At 42.2% G+C, this 23,882-nt stretch overlaps 1 protein-coding gene across 2 annotated transcripts in view; it reads right to left on the bottom strand.

Annotated features, from left to right (window-relative positions):
* Positions 1–1,845: 1,845 nt before the first annotated feature.
* Positions 1,846–23,882, bottom strand: part of shisa8b (shisa family member 8b) — a 29,469-nt gene continuing 7,432 nt past the window's right edge. For both annotated transcript variants that reach the window (XM_034571176.1, XM_034571177.1), the window contains exons 3-5: positions 16,943–17,067; positions 7,642–7,755; positions 1,846–3,969 (exon numbers count right to left, since the gene is read on the bottom strand). In XM_034571176.1, the coding sequence (XP_034427067.1) occupies positions 3,422–3,969; positions 7,642–7,755; positions 16,943–17,067 (787 nt within the window). In that variant the 3' untranslated portion in view covers positions 1,846–3,421. The remainder of the gene's footprint in view (positions 3,970–7,641; positions 7,756–16,942; positions 17,068–23,882) is intronic.

Here is a 23,882-nt window from a genome sequence, read left to right as displayed (position 1 = left end):
TATGTAAGTGCAGTTAAGCTGCGTAAGAGGTGGTTGTTGTCACTGTTCGCATTGTAATGCTATTATATTTAGCTTTTTCTCTATTGTGTTTGTTCTCTACAGATGAGTATTAGGGCCAGGCATAAGAAAAAAATGAGAGGAGTAAGATAAGTTTATTCCCATTTTGTTTCGATATTGAAGTCAAGATTTTAAGAATATATCAAACTACGGCCTCTACAAAATATCTCGTGAATCAGTTTTAGTAATAAGGAAATGATTTCTCTTTTAAACACAGTGTGATCATCAGTGTCAGGTCTTTGAAGAGATTGTGCCGAAAACTGTCCAGAAGGGAAAACCACAGGAGCTTGGAAAGATTGAACACTGGCAGCTGGATTCTGATTTAAATTTGTTCTCGATATTTCTCCCAGACAAAAACTAATAAGATTCATCCCTCTGACTCAAAGTTTAGCAAAATAGTTTTTAGTCCAAACTCTACATCTTGCATACTTAATGTTAGATATTGTCTTGGCCGAAGTTTTTCATATACATCCACAACATAGACTGTATTATAAAGATGGACGAAAAAAAGTGAATTGAAAGCCACTTAATCTAATGCCTGACCCTGATACTCCTCTGTAGTTCTCTGCTCTTTTGAACCTGTATTGCAACAAAACCACACTTTAACTAATAAAAAAAGCCTTGCATCGTAAAACCCCCTCCCCTCTTTCAGCACAAATGTTACGGAAGCATTTCTGCACACGTGCAATCATTGTTAACGGTTCACTTCATCGCCCAGTCCCTCGGGGCGTTGCAGACTTAAACCTTCACCAACAAGTACGGTGGAAGCGCTGCAATAACTGTCGCATGTTCGCAGCAGCAGCCACAGCTCGGCACAGTGTCCTTCGCTGTCCAGCTTTCACAGACGAAATGAGAAATGTCTAAAGCCCCAGGCCTGGAAGTGCCTCAGTGAATTCCCCTGCAATGGTGCCTGCGGGATGGAATTTACACACTGGCGTCCACACGTCCACACTCTGTGAGTTCTGACCCAGACAGGTTGGTAGCGAGAGACCCAGATCCACAGTGACTCCTTCCCTTTCCTTCCCCCCGAGGAAGGAAAACATGTGGCCATGCACGTTAGTTTTTCTATTTTTCTCTGCTCCCGTTCTCTTCTTTTCTAAAGAGACCCAGCCTCTGGCTCTTACGCTGTCCCTCTCTTTCCCCCTCTCTATCTCTCCGGTTGGGATGGAGGCTGATGGGAGCTGATGTGATGGTGGCATTGTCCTCACCGTCGAGTTAATGTGACCCCGGGGATGTTGTCCCTGTACGCTTAGCCTGATGGCACAGAATGCAAAAATGCTTCGTGGAAAGTGGGTGAGAGAGGCCGAGAGGGCATGGAAAGGAACAGCTGTGCACGGAGGTAGATGGAGAGATGCAACAGAGGGGTAGAGGTGTTTTTACAAGAAGAACAGGAGGAAAGAACTGATCCAAAAGGCATCAATGGGGCCTGGGAACCACCTGAACTTTGTTACCTTGACATAATGTATGGTTTTACTGTTGCTAAATGGATATAGATTACATGGGGCTTATCTAACGTAGTTTTTAAATCTTCTCTAAATTAAATTTTAATGCCCTGATGACTTTTCTGAGATCTGTGGTCCAGTTAACTAAGGTAGATTGTAATTCATAGAGATTTACATTTTATGAACCTAAATTGATCAAGCCCTATGTGGGCAGATTTGAGATCACTGAGAATATGTTTTACTTTGCAATCAACAATTTTCATAAAATACTCAATACAGATACTGACATTTTTGCAAATTTTTCCAAATCTGATGTCATGTTGTTTGACAGAAAAAACTCCCCATTCGCTGCAGCTGTGACCGAACCTCTCAACCACCACTGAAAAGAAATGTAGTGAAAAACCAAAAAATCCTCATGATGGAAAATCAACGTGATAAAGTTGTATTATTATTCTGGGGTTTTCAGATCTCATTGTCCATTGAGACGTCACCTTTTTGCTTTCTACCATTTTTGAATTTCTGCTTTAATGTATTCACTAACGTCCCTGTTGTTACTTACTGATTTAAAGGGGAATTCCAGCATTTTTCAACCTGGGCCCTTTGTTAAAAAATGTGGGCGTGTAAATGAATGGTGCTTACAAAAACCTTTGGAATTATGGCTGAATCTTTTTCTGGACAATGTTTCATCTCTCATTGTCTGTCGCTACTTGTTTGGGCCGGATTATACGGACAAATTTTAATACTGAAAGAGGGTAAAGAGAAAAAGAGCCAAGCAGCAGAAGAGGTCACGAGACTTGAGAGTGAGATTTTCTCATTGAGCGAGACATGTGCAATGTTGCCAGACTCTCACCGAAGACCCAGAATAACAACTTGAGACTTTTATTGAGGCTTTTGGTGGACGTGCAGTCGCATTTACCCCATAAGATTACATTGCACCCACTGCTGCTGTGTCACGGCTGCCGGCGAAGGCGATTTACTGGACTGATTCCAAAAGCTCCATTCATTTGCACACATTTATAACCATAGAGCCCATGTTGAAAAATACTGGAAAATTCCCTTTAATCAGTGTAGCTACGAGCTTATTCTCTAGAAACCTTGATTGACGCCATTCTCGTGTCTGTACTCTGAAGATGAAGCTACAACCAGCTGCTGGACAGGACATATGACAATGTTTTATTGATGTAGCTGTAGTGTCTAAAAAGGAAAAATAAATATTATACCTTCCTGAGTTCTAACTATTCGATCTGCACGTGAACCACAACTTGTAACAATGTTACAAACCACATTTACATCAAATGAATGACAATAGGTGCATGTTTCTACGGCGAATATCTCATTGAATCAATCCCCCACTTTTTCAGGTTCAGGCTCATTATAGAATATTTCCTTCCAACCAAACCATAACAATGAGCCATGAGTTTCTATTCCTGCCAAATCTGACCTGAAACATGTAAAACCTCTTCACAGACAAAGCCAAACATTGAGTTGATGCTAATACGATTTTTGTTGTTCTGTTATGTTATCCATATTCCTACAAGGCCTGTACAATCACACTGAAACCACACTGTAGACTTGAAACTGGTTGAGAATCTATGAAGGTCTTCAGACCTACTGGAACCTGAGTGGTTTGGAGCAACCTTGGAAGATTTATATAGACTCTATATACTTTATATGATCAATGTACAAGACCCTTGTGAGTCCGATAATCCACTTTACTACCTGAGGTGGTGGTTCTACTACACGGTTTTCACCCCTTTATCTCACTGTTTCCCCTTTAATTTCCTACATCTGATTTTGACTTCCCATTCAATATCCCTTACGTGCTGGGGCCAACTTTCCCAAACTCTGGCATTTAGCTAACACCAAAGCCTTTTGTTAGTAGGTGTAACATTGCAGAAGGCCGCTCTCTGAGGTGTTGGCACTCAAACGGTCACCTCAGTCGTACTGTGGGTGGAGTAGCTCTTTTGCCTGGTATGGTGGTAATAGGGGGGTTGAGATGGGTGTTGCCCCTGGACATGCTGCTGCATCCCCTGTTCTGCTCCCCCCGCAGCTCCTCCATACATCCCTCCATAGGGCTGACCCAAGAGCTCCGACATGTTCTCTATGCTCTGCTGCCTCCGGGTGGAGTAGCCTTGTCTTCGGGAGGAGCTGTGCATGGAGGACGTTCGCCCCGGGGCAGACGTCTGCCTGTGGACATGGCGGCTAGGCGGCTCCCAGACTTTGAAGGCCGAGCTGGAGAGGAGCGGGTGTGTGGTGGTCTTTGGGAGGTGCGAGTGCTCCAGATGGCTGGAGGGGATGGAGATGGACAGCGGGGCATGGTGGTTGTGGTGTGCTGGCAGGGGCTGATGGATGTAGGACTTCTCTTTGGGTGGAACTGGTACAGGCTGGAAGGCAGGAGGCGCCACAGGTTGGTATTGAGAGAAGTCCATGAGTGGGAAGCTCTTGTAGTAGCTACGAGATGCACTGTCAGCTGTAATGATGAAAAGAGCGAAGACAGTTTGTTGAGAAAAAGTAACGTCAAGCGCGTAAAGTATTCATCAGGAAGACATGGGATCATTTTGTTTTTTACAGCTTGGTCACAAGAGGCAAGAAAAATGTGTTTGTTTCTGGGTTAGTCATTCTCATTTGGCAGGAAATGTTTACATGAACACCAACATTATTTGTAGTCCTACCATAAGTTCCCTGTTTAAAAAGAGACAGACATATTGGTTATTTCCACTTTATCTTTTAGATAATCATACAACCTGTCTGATCACCTGACCACTCCTCTCTTCCCCTGTCATCCATCTGTGCTGCAGTGATGCCATGTTCCCAAATCTCTCAGCAGTACTTAGTGTTATCATGACTAAACTAGAAACCATCCAAAGGTGTAAAAATAAGACCTAAGTTCAAATAAAAAAGACTTTTCCTTTCATTAACTCTCCGCTCTGTTTGTGTTCTTTAACAACTAGGCCAGTAAATCAAACACATGCTATATTGAGCCTCTTTTAAACTTGTTTATCCTTAAGAGTCATTTTCAATTTGTCACAGTCTGATGCACGTATGAGTCACAAACAGAAGCCGCCTAAAATGAACTGTCTATGTACAAACACAGAGTTTGTCGTCGTTGGAACACTGATGACTGAATCACACTTAATCCATTATGCATTTATGTTAGGACCTCCCGGCTCCAAACTGTCACAAATGTCTGCTTCATTTGCGCCTCAAAGTACGTTGAGAAACTTTTAAAGGGAGGTCATGAAACTCTAAAAAAAATGACACACTTTAAAACTCTCCATTGATCACTTAAAGACACACAACCTAGCTTGGTCGTCTGTTATGACAACAGACTCACAATGAAGATGGACAACGAATCTCTTCTTGCTCCCACTATTTAGAAATGAAGCCAAAATATTGCACATAGGAATGCTCCTTGTGCCAAAGACGTCATTTGGAGCCAGAGTCTTGGGGAAAAGAAGCAGGGGTTGGGGGCGATCAAGATGCTTTGGCTTCACTTTTGGGGATCTGTAATGTCGTCCATCTTTAAATACATTCTATGAGTATGACCTACTTACAGTAGCAAATTTTTTAAATCAGGGCCTTGTGGGAAGGGTCAGTTCTAGGGTCATATAGAGGATTGTTTTTTTCGAGAGTAAGGTCGTGATTTAATGAGAAAGGAGTCATAACATCAAAAGAATATAATTGTAATTAAATGCGAAAAAAGTTATAATATTATGTGAAAAAGAACACGCTTTTTAAGAAATAATTAGTATGGAGAACCTTACACCATCAGAGGGCGCAGAGCACAAACTATATTGGTCTCCCATTGCAAATAAAATAGACTGTGATGTCTAAAAATGTTTAAATGAGCTGTTTATTGTAAAAAAAAATAAGTACAGTGTAAAATATTTTTAAAAACAGAGAGATGGCGGAAAAAAGGGGTCAGGATGAAAGGGTGGGTTTGAAGAAGTTCAAAGGGGAAAGCTGGTGATCTAAGTATTTCTAGTTGGTGAATCGTTCCTCTCGCTGGGACAAAGGGCGGCAGAAAACGGGGAGTGCGGTGAGGAGGAAGAAGAAGCTGAGGAGTGTAATGGAGATGATGGAGGTTAAAGTATGTGTCAGGATGTGGAAATATAGCAATGAGGGTTTATAAATACCCTCGCCCTGAGTCCAGAGTGTGCATGTGCAACTGGTGTGTGTGTGTGTGCGCAGCGTGAATGTCACAAAACACTGAGGTCATCGCTGCTAGCTTAATAGCTACATGAACGCTAACCTTCTTTCTCCATGTGCTTTTGTAATTTTTGTCCAAAAGTCTGAGTCAACCACAGAGTCTTTTACCCAGGTGATACATTTTATTGAAAAGCGGATGCCTAAAACTGACTCATGTTCCCGAAATAAATATTAACTTGTATTATGACTGAATGTCCTGATTGCAGAACATTTGCTGAATTTGTGCATTGGCTTATAATGCGGTATAATGGTATTTGATTTACAATTTATGGCAGTATAGGGGATTATATGTTTTTGAATCACTTTCTAAAAGAAAAACATAAGAACCAAATTAGAGGGAAACTGATTCACCTGTTCTAAAGACAGAGAGTCTCCATCTCAAAATGTTACCATCCTGGGAATTAGACTCAACCATTAACTATTTTCCTAGCGATTCCACATACTGCAGCTTAAAGCCTCCATACAGGGTTATCTTAGAAGGATTTAACAGTTGTCAGCATCTTTATGAAATCAAGTACCCAGTGCTTCAAAAATTGCCACTATTATTGCAAACTCTATTTGAAGGCTTGACAGGTGTAACGACAGTAACTCAGTAGGACCTACTGAATGTTCAATTACTGTTTTAGTGCCCTGGAGCAAGTGACCGTACCTCTGATGCTAACTCATGTCGATCTGAAGGCGCCTGCAGGCAGATCCCAAGTGTAAAGTATGTACAGTGCGTAAAGAGAGTTGTTGCCTGAAAAGGACACTCATGCTCCACCAACCTTCCATTGGTAAAAGGTTAAAACAATCTACCCTGACAAGCAGTGATTTGCCTTTGGCTCTCTGGTAGAGGATTATATTGTTCTAATGGGATGCCCGCAGTTCTGCACACTATTACACCTGCGACTTCTCAAGGACAAAAACGTGTGTGCAACCTTTGTCAGCACGAAACAGTCTGTACAGTCACCTAGTAAAAACCCAGCGGCCTCCTCTCCAGGCTGTAGTCATTTTTACATGTTACATCACAAATCGCTAACAAATCTACATCTGGAGGCATCATCAAGATGCAGCAAAAATACTACAAATTGTGCAGAACGCAAAGGAAGGTGAGAATTGTTGCATTCAGGAAATTTGATGAAGATTTGTGATTCTGAAATTTTACACACTGAAAAGTTTACTCAGAATAAAGTAGTTGATTGGCTTAACAGACACATCAGCTCTCATTTCACTGTGGACATTTTTAGGGACTATGTTTTGGTCCATTGGTGCGGACCGTGGTACGAGGCACTTTTCACCCCTGTTAGTTTGGTTTGGTCCGGACCGAACAAGGTCGGTGTGAAAGCTCCCTTAGAGTGCATGTCCAACTCTGAAATATGTTTTTTTAGATATGCAAATAATATGTTGTATGAAACTACACAAACAAAACCAAGGTTGGTAAAAATATTTTTGTTTTTGTTTTGTGTAATTAAACAAAAAAATAAGGACATGGATGGTGTGTTTACTAGTCAGAGAGCTTTCATGTTTGTCCCAGTAATTTCTTTCTGCCCCAAAGACCGTATTACATGAATCCAGCTCTGACCTTGGCAATGACCTGCGCTGCAAAAATGTTGCTGTTGCTTTGATAATTATCACAATAAAGGTTTGGCTAATTACTCAGTTTAAAAACAGGCCTGTCTTGTAGCAGTGAGAACATGAGGAAAAGTTATATCTATCTTTCTTATATGAAGAGGCAGTTCCACCACAGTGACAGACAGGAAACACCATGAGCTCCTCTTTAAGATCAACTCTCTGTTTGCCAAGAGGCACGGAGACGCTCATCAGTTGACAGCTCCTGTACCGTCAACCTACTGTAATTTAAAGGTTACTGTGCCAGCTGGAGTCAGCATCATTTTGTACAAGTGTTTGTGTGTGTGTGTGTGTGTGTCTGTGTGTGTGTGTGTGTCCGACTTACCCACAGCTTTGAGCGAAGTGTATTTGTTCAGTCCCACTGTGCTGTGGTTGCTTTGCGGGTGTGGAAGCCCTTGTCCAAACGGCCCATAAGCTGAGTTATTCAGATGGTACTGCTCTGGTAGGAGAGAGGCAGAGAGAAAGGTACAGTCAGACTGTGGTAAATCCAGTATTTTGAAAAACACAAGTAACAGGTAACATATTCTCTAAAGATGGACAAGATGACAGCTCCTCAAAAGTGAAGCCAAAGCGTCTCGATTTCCCCCTAGTGGTTGGCTGCAGTATAGGTCATAAATCTTGCCTCCTCCATGTCAGTGGATGGCGCATGTATGGACGGGACTTCCATACCCCGGCTCTATTCTCCCAGTTGCTACTGCGCAGACTCCGGCTCCTTCATCTGTGATGTATGTTTGTATGATGATATTTGGATTATGATACAAGCCATTGACTGGTAATGTGTGTCAGTTTACCATCAACGAGCCCCAGTGCTCAGCAGTGGTTGAACTGAGTCTCTCAGGTAGGAATGTTTACTGTGGAAGTCTCACATAAATGCTGGATTACCACGAGTAACAAAAACCACCTCCCTTTCCCCCTGAGGCCGGTGACCTTGGGTGAGACAGCAGCCCCGACCCTGACGGCCAGCCAGTCTCATGCTAAATGAACTGAGGTTAATGAACAATGGAATAAACTAGCTGAGAGAGTGAAGCCCTGGCTATTAGCATTAATGAAGTCCACTGATGCAGCCGGCGCACTTGATGTCAGCCCGTGGGATGGATGGATACACACGGAGCGCTCACAAATGTTCACACACACACACACACACACAACCAACAGGCTTTATGCGCTCATTTGGAAGAGAGAAACAAAATCATTGGTATTTACCTTTATAAAAAAGTATCTGCAACATATAAAATATCTGGTTTTGTGAGTGTGTGTATGTGTGTGTGTGTGTGTGTGCGTGTGTGCGCGTGCGTGCGTGCGTGTGCATGTGCATTCACATGTTAGTGCCTGTGTGAAATTGACATTTCTTTCAACTGAATCAAACAAACTGTATTGATGAACTCACCAATCTGATTTACCATACACAAGTCTGTTTGTGTGACTGTGTGTGAGACTGTGTGTGTGTGTGTGTGTGTGTGTGTGTGTGTGTCATCACATCTGCGCCTGTCAGTGCTAAGACAGAGGTGTACCCGCCTCAACCTCTGAATGCTAATCACTACCCGCTCGAAGGAGTCACACACAGTGAGAGAGTCATGTGGTTTGGATGATGAACTCTCAGAGAGCCAGTGAAGGAGAGAGAGAAATACAGATGATGTTCGGGTGGAATAAATTAGAAAATGATGTTGAAGCCAGAGGGGTGGGGAAATGTCAAGAGTTAGTCTTTACTGTAATAACATGTACACTTACAACTCTGAGCCTCTACCTTAACAACACGTGTGTGTGTGTGTGTGTGTGTGCCAACACAGACAAATCATCCAGTATATAATCATCCAGAATATAATCCAGTGCTGCTGACCTCTCAGCATGCGCCAGATTAGCGGATGAGGAGAAATGCCTTTACTTATTACTATCATCTTCATCATCACCACTATCTTCATCATTTTTTCCCCTCATGATGCTCTTTAAAGACACCGACATCAGAGTGACATTTGGAAATAGCCATGATAATAATTGGTGTTCACAGTAACCAGTAGCATTGAATGTGCCACAGGCCCCCCCCCCCCCCCCCCCGCAGCAGAGTTCACGGTAACTAGCAGCTCAACGTGGAAAGTCATGAAAACAGCCTGCTCTCTGCTGTTGAGGATTTCTCATATAGAGATATTTTTTATATTTTTGTGTATGAAGAGATTTTAGTCAGTAAAGCGTTTCCACCTGAGGAGGTTGAAAGAACATTTGTGAATGCTGCTTTGATTAATGTTCAGATGGTCTCTGGTGTTCTATTAATCATTGAGAAACTAATTATTAATAATAAAGCGGTGCCATACAGACATGAAACACTGTCTGATTAGCAGCTTTTAAACTGAATCAAAAGCAATATATCTTTTTCTCTCATCATGTGAAATACTAGGTTTTCTGTAAAATAACGAGCACTGGTTTAGAGTGTGCCCGATGTTTTTGACTTCACAGCTTGTCTAGAAACAGTTGAGTTTTAGCAGAAGCTCTAATGATGCAGAGGCAGGAAGTTTAGAACCAAGATTCATTTTCAGTTCAGGAACACAAGGGGAGTTAGCAGACGTTTTTGATATGATGGGATTCCTTTCTCTCTTAAGCTGATTTAGACATGCACTGAACACTGGACATTTTCCAGAACTTTTCCTGTCATCACCCCATGTAATATATACTGAAAATATCAGAGTGCGTCCATGTGGGAGTGCAGCAGGAAAATATCCATAGCAAGCGAGTGGGTGTGTTGATGAAAAAGGAGCCGCACGCACAGAAGACTCAGACGAAGATGTCAACTTGGAAAAACAACGAGATTCGAGAACTTTTGCCCAACGCTGGCGATGTCTGTAAACAAAAACATAATTTCTAAGCAGAATTTATGTCCTGCCTCCTGCACGCTCTACCAGACTCTATGCCAATAGAAACGGATTAGTGGAGCCGAGTGTAGTGGAGAAATGATTAAATCAGAAGGTTTCCTGGTGATTTTGGGTTGAAATCTGTTACCCAGTGTCAGACGTCTTGGGTCTCGATGAAGGACAACGACCCAAAGCTATCACCCAGCAGCACATGGGAATGGTTGTAAAGGAAAAGATGAATGGAAAAACTAATTTCCATATAAAACCTTTGGAGAGAGCTCTTGCATTGCAAAGAGGACTCGTGCAGACTGAAAAGAGCTAGAATACATCCATGATGCCAATAATTACGTCTAGTTACATTTGTGTTTGTTATATTTCACTATTATCCAGATTAGCTTTTTTTTCTCTTTTGTTTGGGACATTTTATTACATTTTTCTGATTATACCAAATTGGTTTGTTTGCATTTATATCTGGAATTATTTACTTGAGATTCAAGGTTGGTAATAAATGTGATCAGGAGTGTAAGAGCGGAGAATAAAAGAGAGCAGAGTGCGTATCTGTCATCAATGAGTTCATGTGTGAAAGTCTGTGCATCATCATTTCCAGTCGGAGCCGTCAAACACAACCCTCTCACCCCCACGCGAACTTTGTAATCCCGGCTCTGTGCGATCTGCTGAGCTGATCGTACGAATGCCTTTTGTCAGAATCATCAACGTGACACGAGCAGGGCGGCTCAGATTCGTACCCAGATCAATAATCGACAGGAATAAGTAGTTTGCCTCACATGACCCAAGGGAAGAGCTAAGCGTGCAAGAAAACGCTCAAAAAGCTGGCAGCTTGAAGAAAAACAGAGCGACGCGAGAGAAGAAAAGGTAGAATTTATGTCACGAGGAGTGACTCGTTACTGGGTCACGCTACTTTTGCACTCGTTTTTGATAAATAGGTCATCTTTCTTTTTGCTTCAAGCTTTTCTCTCTGCAATGAGTCACGTTTGAGGGACTTTTAGTCCAAATATTTTGCCTCATGTCTTCAGTTAATGTCAGATGCTCATGTAAATCTCTCCTTGACTTTTTTGGACTTTTTGACATTTGCAGCCTTGAATGTCAGAGCAGCTCGTGTCTGTGATATGATGTATTTCCATATGGCACTAGACATCTCTTATTATGATATTACTTTGCTATAGCTACCTTTGAGTTCAAAATTATTGAGAAAACATATTTCTAAGAGAAGCAAAGAGGCATTTTGTTACAAAAATAATCAAATATTAGTTTTGGACACTTTTAGTATGTTATCAACAAATAATCAACACTGGCTCATGAGAAATATTTTCTTAGTAATTTTTTGCACATGAATTACGGAAAATGTCTTGAAAAGAGTTTCAAATATGAAGAAGTCAGCAGGAGATTCGTAACATTCAGTTGATTGGTGGCTCCTGGGTGGAGCAGCAGGAGACAGGACGTATAAATTCACATACGTCACCACCGGCGTCGACCCTCATCACCAAAGGTTCTTGAATGTCGTCTTTCCAAGTTGACATCTTTATCAGCGTCGTCATTCTGCGATTTTTGTATTCTACCAGTTTCAACGTTTATAACAACATTAGAAACTTCTTCAACACATTCACTTCGCTCGCTGTGAAATTTCCGGACATTTCCCCACTGCCATTAAGTTCCGGAAAATATCCGCAACTGATTTTGGACGTTTGCGTTCTCACATACAGCCCCTCTGGACAATTTCAGGACTTCAGTGCACATCTGAAAACAGTTTTAGAATATAACTCTTCATTTGTAAGAGGAAGATTTTTTGTTCCCTTTTTCAAAAGTGCTACAATGTCATTTTAAACTGAACCCCAGCCACAGAGGAAAGGGAACCAGGCTTTTTACTCATGTGTTCAGTTACTGTGTAGGTGATGAGCATGACTTTTTCCAGAGGCCACTGTCTGCCATCTTGTCAACAGTGGAAAAACCAATACTGTCTGGCAGTCTATAGTGTTCCACTTTGTGCTGTGGCTCAATTTGGGAACATTTGGCATGACACCTTTTGAATTTGGCAGCTTAAATTCACCAACAAAGCAACAAGATTCCTGCAACACCCTCAGACTTGAGACAGGAGATTCTTCGGGTCAACAGAGAATGACGATCTTGGACAGACGGGGGGGGGGGGACTCATGATTTGAAGCAATGACGTGACCTTCAAATGTCAACCTGAGAGTTTGCTTAAAATAGTTTTATGAGCTAAAAGGATACATATGTACGTAGCTTTTAGATGACGCGTGTTCAGGCTAAATTCTCATTCATAGCTTTACGTTTCCTTTCTAAAACTACATGTCATAGTGCATTCAAGTGATACAATCAGGAATGTATTTTGTTTCATTGGCACAAAGCTGCCTGCTGGACAATGTCTATGTTTTTCTGTCTGTGTGTATTGACCACAAACAGCCAGTGGACATTTTCCTCCTCCAGGGGGAAAGTGGGTGTAATGTGGATAAACACTGGAACAGATTAGCATCAATAAGTATCATCATCAACACGGACTTCTCTGCCAGGCCCCTGCCTTTCACCACTGTCACTTCACGTTAGGAAGCGGACTCACTCATGTCCAACGCCAACATTTACCCATGTTTTTTTTTCATTCAATCAACAGATTGTGCCACATGCTGTTTCATTTGCAACACCCCACCATGTGCTTAAAAAAGCTCTGCACCCCCCATGATAGGTATAGCTGGATGATTGTGTCAATCCCCGAGCAGTCGGTGGTTCTCAGCAGCAGGGGATTTAAATTCCTCGGTGCGCTGTCGACAACCACACAAGACTTTACATAAGAATCTGTTTGAGGGCAGCAACAGGAGGAGTGGCAGGAAAGAGTGAAGAGGAGAGAGAGAAGAGGGGATTGAAGGAAACACGGTGAAGCAGTGACTGAAAATTCTAATTATTTAGACAGAGACCGAGAGAGAAAGAAATGGAGAAGCACTGAGCACAGAAAAGATTTAGACACGATCTAAATCCAGTGAATGACGATAAAATGCAGAGTTTGGTGAGTGGATGTGATGAAGAAGACAAATGCACTTCATGGGAACTACAATATTTTTGTCACCTGCAGAACATATGAAATGTGGGTATCACTCATAGCTAATTGACTCTATATAGAGATGGACGATATGGCAGCTCCTCAAATGATCTTGATTGCCCCCTAGTGGCTGGCTGCAGTATATGTTATAAACCGCAACTCCTCCATGTTAGTGGTTGGTGGGACATGGACCAAACCCAAAAAGTGAAGTACATGTTTAATACATTTTTCATTTCAGTTAGTTATGTCACTGATGTATGTAGAAGTGCCCAAATTATCCAGTACGTTCAGCTTTAGCTAGTTATTAGATGCTGTAAAGATGGGGTGACACGTCGTGATTGACAGCTGAGACTGGCTTGCGATTGGTCAAGCGCGTCTATCAGCTGGACTTCAATACTGCGGCTCCACTCCATGATTGCTACTGTGCAGACTCTATGTATCAGGGATAATTGAGCTTTGTTCCCAGATAGTTGGAGGGAGTGGACCCACGTCGTCCAGCTACAGTTTTTTAACACGTGCACATTGTTTTTCACTCATCATGATTTCTCATGCTCTTTTTCTCAGCCCCTAAATTCAGGCGCTGTGGCCACGAGCAAAGTTCACTCAGCAACTATGAGACAAAATAATAAGGCTGCTGCCAGTGAGGCTCAGTTTCCCTAAACTTGTTTCAAATGCCTATGATCATTGGAACACTCTGGATTGAGGCGTCCGTCATGAACAGTGTGTCCCATCAAGTCTTTAGCAGTGTGTGAATTTCTACATGGCATGATGAGAGAGATAGACGCTGCAGGCGGCCTCTCGTATCAAACACCCCTCTCCCTTCCTCGTACACACACATCCTCCTGTGCACGCTCACATGCTCCCATGCAGGCGCACAGCAACGCATACTAATCCATACACATGCGCACCCGCATGGACTAACAGCTGCTGTTTGTGTCACATTGTAATTTATTGTTTTTAGTTAACCTTGTCTACTGTTGTACTTTTGCTATAAATCTTTTTATCCAATTGTTATCGATGTTTTATTGACATTTTACATATTTTACTGTTTTATTGTAAACTTGCTTGTTATTACTTATGTGACTTTTCATCCTTTTACTTCTCTTGCTATTGTAGATCATTATTGCTTGTCATGACTTGTTTTTCTGTTTTATTTTCATGCATCTCTCTGCCTGTGTGAATGTAATCTGAGGGCATTGCTGTACAAGAGCTTAATGCTCAGTCAATTTCCCTGAATGAACCATATTATATGACAAGAATCCTTATCTTAACCCCGTCACACCTATAAGTGGCACATACTGTGGCTTGTAGAAAAGTGTGTCATCCAGGCTGGGGATGCATAGAAAATGTATGTAAAACAGCACATGCTGCCTGTAGGGTTTCAGCCTGCTTACATTAACATAATAATTAAATAGTGTGTGCGTGTGTGTGTGTGTTGCATCAGTATTGCACGTGCAACAAGCATGTGTTCTACTTACAGATGAAGATCCCCCTGTTCACTCTCTCACACTCTGTCCTCTCCACTACCTAAAAATGCTCTGTACTTCTGCACTGAGTCTGACTCTTTCTGGACTTTTCAGTACATTTCTCACCTGCTGATCTCACCAACCTGGTGTTTTCCAGATTTTAATCAAATTCTCACAAAATTAACTCAGATTTTTTCCTATGGGTTTTTTCCCTCTCTTTATTGAAGAGTGTGGGCTTTCCTTTCGAGAGCAGGACTTCACGTTTTCATGTTCAGATTTTGTAATGCTTTCACCCAAAACCCTGCGCTTGCACTCAGTTATACTCTGCTTGTGCTTAGATTTGCTCTGCTTGTGCTCAAATTTTTCGTTTGCACTCAGATTTCCTGCTCCAGCTTCAGCTCTTTGACTTGCGCTCACACTGCTTTAGTGTGTGTGTGTGTATATTGTCTGCTAGTAACCACCTGTATGGGATCCTTAAAGAAGTAAAGCTAATGCACCCACAAAGCAGCGACTATGTCTTTGAATACAGATTGGAAACATACTTGTCACAATGGCAGTGAGAATGAAATAAAAGTATCCTCCAGGATGCAGATCACGAGACACTGATGTCCTCCTCTCGCTGTGATGATTTGATTTTAGAAATAACCCAGCAACGCAAGCTGTACATTAATTCCTGACACCTGCCCACAGTGCTCAGGCGATTATAGACGTCTTGGAACAAACCCACGGCTTGAGTGGCAGCGTAGTAGCGTAGAGGCTGGGAAGCAGGACTGTGAGTGAAAGCTCAGGTGGTTGATTCTCTCGCTGAAACATCTGAGCAGAGAAATGAAACGAGACTCTCTCGGCTCTGTTGTCTCTGTGAAGGATGCAACCTTGAATAAGTAAGAGTGTGAGATAAAGTGTGTGTGTGTGTGTGTGTGTGTGTGGGGGGGGGTTCTCCTTCACTGCTGTCTGTCTTTTACTCAATGTTTGTTGTGTGTGTGGTTTTTATTTCAAGTGTGGTGCACCTGAACTGAGAAGAGCAAGAAAGCTGGGGATTATTAGTGTCTGTTTGGCTTTACGTGCCAACCTCAGTGTAAATACACTTGTGTCATTTGTTTGGAAATAATTACATATTTTACAGCAATGAACAAACTGTTTTGTGTTTTTCACCTTCTTTCCTAAATTATTATTTTTTATATTATCCTTAAGTCATCTGAGCTCTGAGAACGTCAGCCTCAGTGGATGTGTCTTTTTAATATTTTTACATCAAGGAGGTTGCGTTTTCATTGCTGTTTGTCTGTTTTTCTGTCTGTTAGCTGGATTACACAAATGCTACTGAAACAATGTTTTTGGGCAAACTTGGTGGATGGGTGGTGTTTGGGCCAAGAAAGAACCCGTTAACTTCTGGAATGGATTTGATTAAAGGGTCCAGTAATTCAATTTTCTCTTTCTTTAACTTTGTGAGATAAGGCGTTTTTCAACATTTCTGTGAATTTTTTCAAGAAATAAATCAGAAGTCTTGATGAAAAAAAGATCTGGCATATGTAGACTCCTTATATCTATCAAATGTGTGCAGATCTGGATAATGGTCTTGAATTTGCAAATCAAAATAAGTATTTTTATTGGAGGGATTTTTATTCAGTGTTCATTCAACACAACATTGCTCTCGTCTTTCATGAAAGTTAGAGTGTAATTTATTACATGTGCGACCCTGCATATGTTACTGCTCATTATGCAAATAGAAAAAAGAAGTTGCAAACTGGGCTGAAAACCAAATGCTGCATGGAAGCTGTTTGTTGAGCTTCTCTGTGTTTGTGTTTTATGTTTTTGTACAAAATGGGTTCATTTGCATGGAATAATGATGCTCACTGATTCTCTCGGCACATAAAGATGTGTCGTAGGACCGGTTATTTATAGTATGTTATTCTGACTTTACCTGTACCTGTGTGTGAATGTGTGTGTGGTCCAGGTATTTCTCATGTTGTGGGGACCTAAATCTATTTACACGGTCACATTATGGGAATTAACAAGTCCCCATGACGTTACATTCATATAACATAGCATATCATTTAGTTTTAAGGTGAAGACATGTTTTAAGGTGAGGTTAAGTTTAGGTTTAGGTTAAGGTTAGGTTTATGGTTAGGCAAGTAGTAGCTATGGTTAAGGTTAGAGTGCAGTCTCCAGGAAATCATTATAAGTCAATGTAATGTCCTCTGAAGTCATGGAGACACGACCGTGTGCATGTGTGTCTTTGTGTCTTTCAGTACTCACCACTCCTGCTGCGCAGCATCCTGGCTGAGATGCCATTGGCTCTTCCTCCATTGGGTGAACTGGCCGTGGCGTTTTCCACCGAGCTCACTTCGCCCCCATGGTGCTTCAGAAGGTCGGTCAGTGTCCTGGATACGTACACGCACACAGGCACACACACACACACACACACACACACACACACACACACACACACACACACACACAGAGGCTGTAAATTGCTGCGTTGATTTCTATTCATAAACCAGTTTAAGGACACACTTTAAAAAAAAAACAGGTTGACAACAGGTGTTTAACTTTAGGTTGAGTGTACTGCAAAAAAAAATTATTGTTTTTACAGTTTCTTATTATATTATCATATGTTCAAATTGCTAAATGCAAAGACCCACTGGCCTCATTAATCCCGTCAGTGAAATGAGAGTTAAAACTCTACAATGTGATGATAATAAAACAGAAACTCAAATACAAACTGAAAGACAAAAAAAAAAAATGTCACCCCGCAAATGTAAAAGTGAATAAACAGTGATGAGATAAATTGTTAATGTTAGAGTAGCTGCACAGTCTGATTCTAAAACTCTATCAGTCAGTGAGTAAGTGAGACAAACACCATCTGTTACTCTCACAGATGTGTGTTGTACATCCCCTGAGAGGGTTCTCCCCAACAGCTGGACGTCCTACACACACACACACACACACACACACACACACACACACACACACACACACACACACACACACACACACAGGCGATTCATTTCCATGACATCCTCTCGTCCCCAGGGGAGGGTGTGTTCATCATGTGTGGAGGTGTGTGAATGTGTGTACTTTTATTTTTTTCGTGATTGCTGTCTACCTGTGTGTTGATGTGTGGTTACATGTCAAATGTCAAAAGAGGTGGTTCTGTGTAATTCTACATCTGCCGTGTGTGTTCTGTGTGTGTGTGTTTTGTGTTGACGGTGGTATCATCAGTCATATCCAAACCAAACAAACTTCAATAATATTTTTTGTGTATGCATCTGTTTTTACCATATACAGCTGCCTAATTCTGTGTCTTTTCTAGGCCTCCTACCTCAATGATGAAATGACTGCTGCCTTACCCGTACCAGACAGCTTGGTTTAACAGTTGCATCGCCTCCATAATCAAATAAGCAGCATCTGTTGAATCATATTCACACTGTGCTAGTGAGCTGAAATGGGACGTTGATGATAAACGGTTATATATCTATCTATCTATGATTAAGTTTTAGAGCTGATTGGTAAAAGTTAAAAAGCTGTAGGTCAACAAAAATATGATCTGAAACACACATTTTCCAAAATATATCCACAAATAACAGAGACAATCTGAAGCTTATATTGATCCTGAATGTGTTCCCCATCATAGGATATCATGTGATCAATAACGTCACGAAGAAGTCACAAAGATGTTGTACATACATTTGAAGTATCTCTGCATTCATCAGACATAACCTAAAGATTATGTAGCTCAAAAATACTTCATGAAAAAATAGTGGGGTAAATTGACTGTATGTATATAGAACTTTTTCAGTCTTATCGACCACTCAAAGCACTTTACTTCAGTACAAGTCACATTCATCCACACACACACTCAGTCATACAGGGCTTCTATGCGCAGTGTTTTGTTATGTCACACCTGTGGCGTGTATTTAGTCTAAAAATTTGCCCACGTAAAAACCACGCCTGCACAAGTCCAAAACACAGGGAGCATTTCTACTCAGCAAGCACACGGAATTATAGATTATAGAGCGGAAAGGTGTATTCGTGAGCGAGCAGTGAACTTTAAATCTACAAGTGCAGAAAAATATCAAAGGGAAGGGGGTTAGGGATCAGAGATAGTCCTTGGACTGGAGTGTTCAAAGTGACCAATGGAACTAGGGGAGCATCAGCCACTGTCCCCGCCTCCAAAGTCTCAAAATTCAACCCGGCGAGCATGCAAGGGAAGGGCGAGTTTGTGTAACCACTGTAGTTTGCTGCTCATGAATTTTGAGACTAAATTAACAACATACACACCATTCACACACTGTTGGCACAGCCATCAAGGGCAATTGTGGGGTTCGGTGGATCGCCCAAGGACACTGGGGAATGCAGAATAAAAGAGCCGGGGATCCAAGCACTGATTGGTTAGTGGATGAGCCGCTTTACCTTTCTGACCCACAGCCGCTATCCTACTGCAGTTTCATTATAACGTCATAATGACATCATGGTTTGATTAAAAATTCAGCATTGCCTCATTGGGGTCTGTGATCCTCCGATTTTTTCCCGTATATATTTTATTTCCCCCCCACTCTATTTTATGGCCAATGTCCAATAAAAAGTGGCTCATGACCACATGTATTTTGCTCAGTGAATGGTTTAGGTGCTGAACTTCTGTCAGCTGGATGTGACTGGAGGCCTTTTGGCTGCACAACATATGGACACGATTTCCTCCAATATGGTCATGGTTGGATTCAGGGCTTGATGTGTGTGGACGCAAGAAATGCAAAGGACTGACAGCACACTACACACACACACACACACTTCACACACACACATACACACACGCAAATGCAGGCATACTCATCACTTTGAACAAACACTTCCTCTATCCCCCTGCATTTGCTGAATTTACACTGTTGATGGTATTCACTCCCTTGATCAATAATTCAAACACTAGTGCCTCTGTTCTGCTAATGAAGCTCATACGTTTAGCCCCTACTACCACACACACACACGCACACGCGCGCGCACACACGCACACACGCACACACGCACACACACGCACACGCACACGCACACACACGCGCACACACACAAACACACATGTGCATCTGGCTTAGGAGCCAGGATATGACTGACCTGACAGAACAACAGCCAGGGGCAACTTGTTCACAAGTAACCTGCCAAACAGAAAAGTGAATCCCTCTGGCCACTTCTCTCATCATCTATATGAGTAGGTGTGATGATGTGTGTGAATAACAGGGTCACAGATGCCAAAAAGTGGACCTGACATTATGTTTTGGTGCCAGACACAATAAAGCTCCTTGTTTAATCAGCAACAAGTATCTCGTGTTGACAAATGCGCCACGGTTGTTTTTACACGTATGACCTTTTTATTTGACTTCCAGGAGTCACCTGAGTCACCTGAAAAAAGTAGTTCACCCTAAAACATCATAACTCTGTGATGGTTTGTTTCTGATCCTAGTTTAGAGACGATTAAAGGCATCCTGAGAAATAAAGGAAATCACTAAATGATGTGTAAAAGGAGGGTCAACACCTAAAAGATATATTACAACAAAAGAATAAGACCCTCACATACTTAATGAGGTTTTGCTGTGATGGATTTTCCATGCGAAACCCTGACACTGCTTGAATTACGTGTCTGAGTTACTGTCTATTTGTGGGACCTGATTTTGTAACAGAAAATCGTATCCATTCATTCAAATCAATTCAGATCTTAATCATCTTATTGTGAATCCGTTTATATACACTGTGGGTGGCGTGTGTCTTTGTGAAATTGCGTATTAGATCATGACGTCATGTTTCTCTTCTAAATATTCCCACCACACAACAAAACGCCTCCTTATCTGTCTCCGTCTTCTGCACAGATTTAAATCACTTTCTCTCGTCTTCTTCATCCCTCAGTTTTCCATTCTTCTCATTCCTTCTCTCTCTGCCCCCTCCTCACCTAAACGCAGCCCTAAATCTGTCTCTTTCTCTTCAAACCATACTGTCTTCCTCTTCCTCTCCTCCAGTTTCTCTCTATCTCCCCGCTCCTCATCCCCTCTCTGACTCATTGCTGTGCGGCGCCTCGGGCCTCCACGCGCTCTCCTCTTGGCTCGCCGCTTAAACAACTTGCTGATTTGGACTTTTAATCTGCAACAAAAACTGCACCTGTCTGCGGGCTATGTCGTGTTTGTGGAGCGTTGGCTGAGTCTCACGGGGGGGGGTTTCTGCGGATGTCTTTGAAAGAGTGAAGATGGCCGTGCAGCTGGTTAAAAGATTAAGACTCACAGGGAGCTGTGGACTGATAGAAAAGCCATTGGCTTATATAGGGGGATTCAATCAGATGTAAAACCAATGCAAATTGACCAATTAAACATTTTTAACAAAGCAGTTGCATCACCTTAGAAGTGATTTAGAAGTTGTGCTTTGCCACCGTATCTTGCCATCTAATCAGTTTAAACATAAAGTATGGCTCTACCCACAATGCTTACACCCTGTCCTCTGCTGCAAAAATAACTTGTTACTGATATCACATATTTAAAAGCAGGGGTGCCTGTGGCTCAGGAGGTATAGGAGTCTCCTTCTAACCAGAAGGTCAGTGGTTTGATGTTGAAAGACATTTCCCCAGACAGATGTGGGAATGATGTCAATCAATACTTTTTTTTTTTTTTTTTATAGATCATATTGAGAAATCACAATCTGCCTAATGAAACCTTAAACTAGAGTGAGGAAAACTACCCCCACAAAAGGGGAGAGTCACATGTGAGGGATCCCTCTCCCAGGATGGACAGAGGTGCAATAGATGGCGCCTGTAGCAGAGCACATCAACAAAATAAAAAATATTTCCAGCATTCATGAGAAAGGACAGTGTCTAACATACATGCAGAGGTGTATCAGTGTTTAAAGATGTGTCATGGTATCTAATTTGGATCGTTAGATGCACATCACTTTAAGTCCTTCAGGAGTTTGTGGTATATAAGTTGTTTCTGAAACACTTTTTTATCTCACTTGTTGAAATCATCTTGTTGGAGAAAGCCGTTTGTCAGACTGTCAGACTAGATGGAGATATTTGCCAAAACAGCGACACGTCCCTGTATAACATTTCTCCAACCCACGCTATGAGCCGACCAACTTCCACTGTTGGGCTGCAATGCTCAATGATTCCTGCTCGATGTGACAGACTACAAAACAACAGAGACCGTATAGGATGTGCAGTCCGTGTATAGATAATCTACCTTCAGGTTATGTCTCTTCCGGCTCTGTGCTACGTGTTACGTAACAGCGATGTGACCATGCTCCCACGCGACATTACATCCACATTGAGATGAGACTTTGCTAATGTCCTGTAACAATCAATTCCTCAGATCATTCAGAACAGGTTGCACTCCCGGTGATTAGTTACAAATAATATTACAGCCAGTCTTCAAACAAGAGGAAACCTGTCCGTGTGTCTGCCTCTGTGCTGAGTGACTCTATCGATTGTACTAATGTAAAGTGTCCTAAGTCCTGCATATAGGTTCAGGACTTACACAACACTAAATGTTTTCAGCACATGCTCGTGTCCTGTTATTGCATTACTGCACATATTATTGATCCAGCAGCTGCACATGCTCCCCTGAGTCAGGTTGACGGAAACTTTTCTGCTTGTACGTGTGAAATGAAATTAGACGTCCTTACACACTGTGCTATTTTAGTCCTACATATTTGGAGGTTGGAGCGTTCACACCTACATATATGTGAGTGCTCCTCTCTTATTGGAGAGCAGTGATTAAAGTGTGCATGACAAACAGGATTTCAGTTTTCGAGTCGCCTGCATGGATACTGTATTTGTGTGTTATTGTTCTGCTGTTCACAGGGGTGTTTGTGGGTTTATGCTACAGAGGCCAACATGTGTCATTTCCCTCAGGCACAGCAGTCACCATATGTCATTTATCTTTTTTCCATCCACATAGAAAATATAAGTAATGTGGTTCTATAATGATTATCTATTAGGACTCCTACCTCCTGTAGGTTTCTGGGTTATTATTCAACTATTAAGAGGCGTTTGAGTGGTTTTGTTTTGGTGCTAACAAGCTTGAAGTTTTCCCTCCAGTCCCAGAGGCTTGCGAGTCCTTTATTTACCTTGAAAATGGAAGTGATGCAGTTCTTTGCTTAAAGTTTTCAAGCAGCTTAAATAGTTTTCTCAGTTGGTTTAAGCTGGTTTTCAGGCCCAATTGAAGCTGAAGACAGATGGCCCATTAGGAGTTTGGAAAAAGGATGAAAAGGAGCTACTGGGGCCGACTCGCTGGGAGTCTGCTGGTGTTATGCATTTCACTTTTGGCTGATATGGGCTTGACTCTCTTGCGAAAAAACTTCATCTCGAAACAAACTATTTTCAGCTGCCTTAAAATGTCAAATGTCCGCTTCAAGGTGTGAAAAATAAAAATAAAAGCTGTCAATCTTTTAACTTTTCCGATGTCAACCGTTTGATCTTTACGCTGACGAACAGAGCGTCTACAAAGACAAACATAAAAACAACACACAGCCAAACCCCCGAGTCAGTGGGTGCTGACCCACATTTTAAGTGTGCGAGGGCCCGGCGCCGCCCGGCAGCTCCGAGGTGGAGAGAGGAAGGTAGAGCGGCTGGAGGGAGACAACTGTCACATCTGACGCAGCAAATCTGTCAACTTGTATGTCCTTTCACTTTGAGAGTAACTGAGGCGAGTGGTGATGCAGGCACATACATGTGTGGGCTCTTTAGCACATTCACTTGTAAGCATACATGCATTCAGCCATGCTCTCTCTCTCACACACACACACACACACACACACACACACACACACACACACACACACACACACACACACACACACACACACACACACACGAGCGCACACACACACACACAGACACACACACGCTGGTGACAGGTGAGAGGTGATAGGCAGTGACAGCTCGACCCTGGAGGTAATCAGGAGGCAGGGGGAGACGGAGGGGAGCTGGGAAAGTTGAACTTTGAGGGACATTCGTTTTTTTTCAGCTTCTTAGTGGAGACGCATTTTCTCACATGGCAGGTTTTTGTGGCTCACGCTGGTCTGACTTGCTACGTGTCTGTGGTGTATTTTTTTCCTTCTCTCTGACGACCAGAGGAAGCCACAGTAAAACTAGAGACAACAGAGTGGGGGAGCTCATCGGAGAAAAACAGGGTTGTGCGATATGGTGGGTGCATCATCAGGTATGTTG

This window comes from Hippoglossus hippoglossus, chromosome 19, assembly GCF_009819705.1.
Source record: "Hippoglossus hippoglossus isolate fHipHip1 chromosome 19, fHipHip1.pri, whole genome shotgun sequence".
NCBI lineage: Eukaryota > Metazoa > Chordata > Actinopteri > Pleuronectiformes > Pleuronectidae > Hippoglossus > Hippoglossus hippoglossus.
Note: the sequence above shows the minus strand (reverse complement) of the source record. Positions and strands in the feature narration are given on the sequence as shown.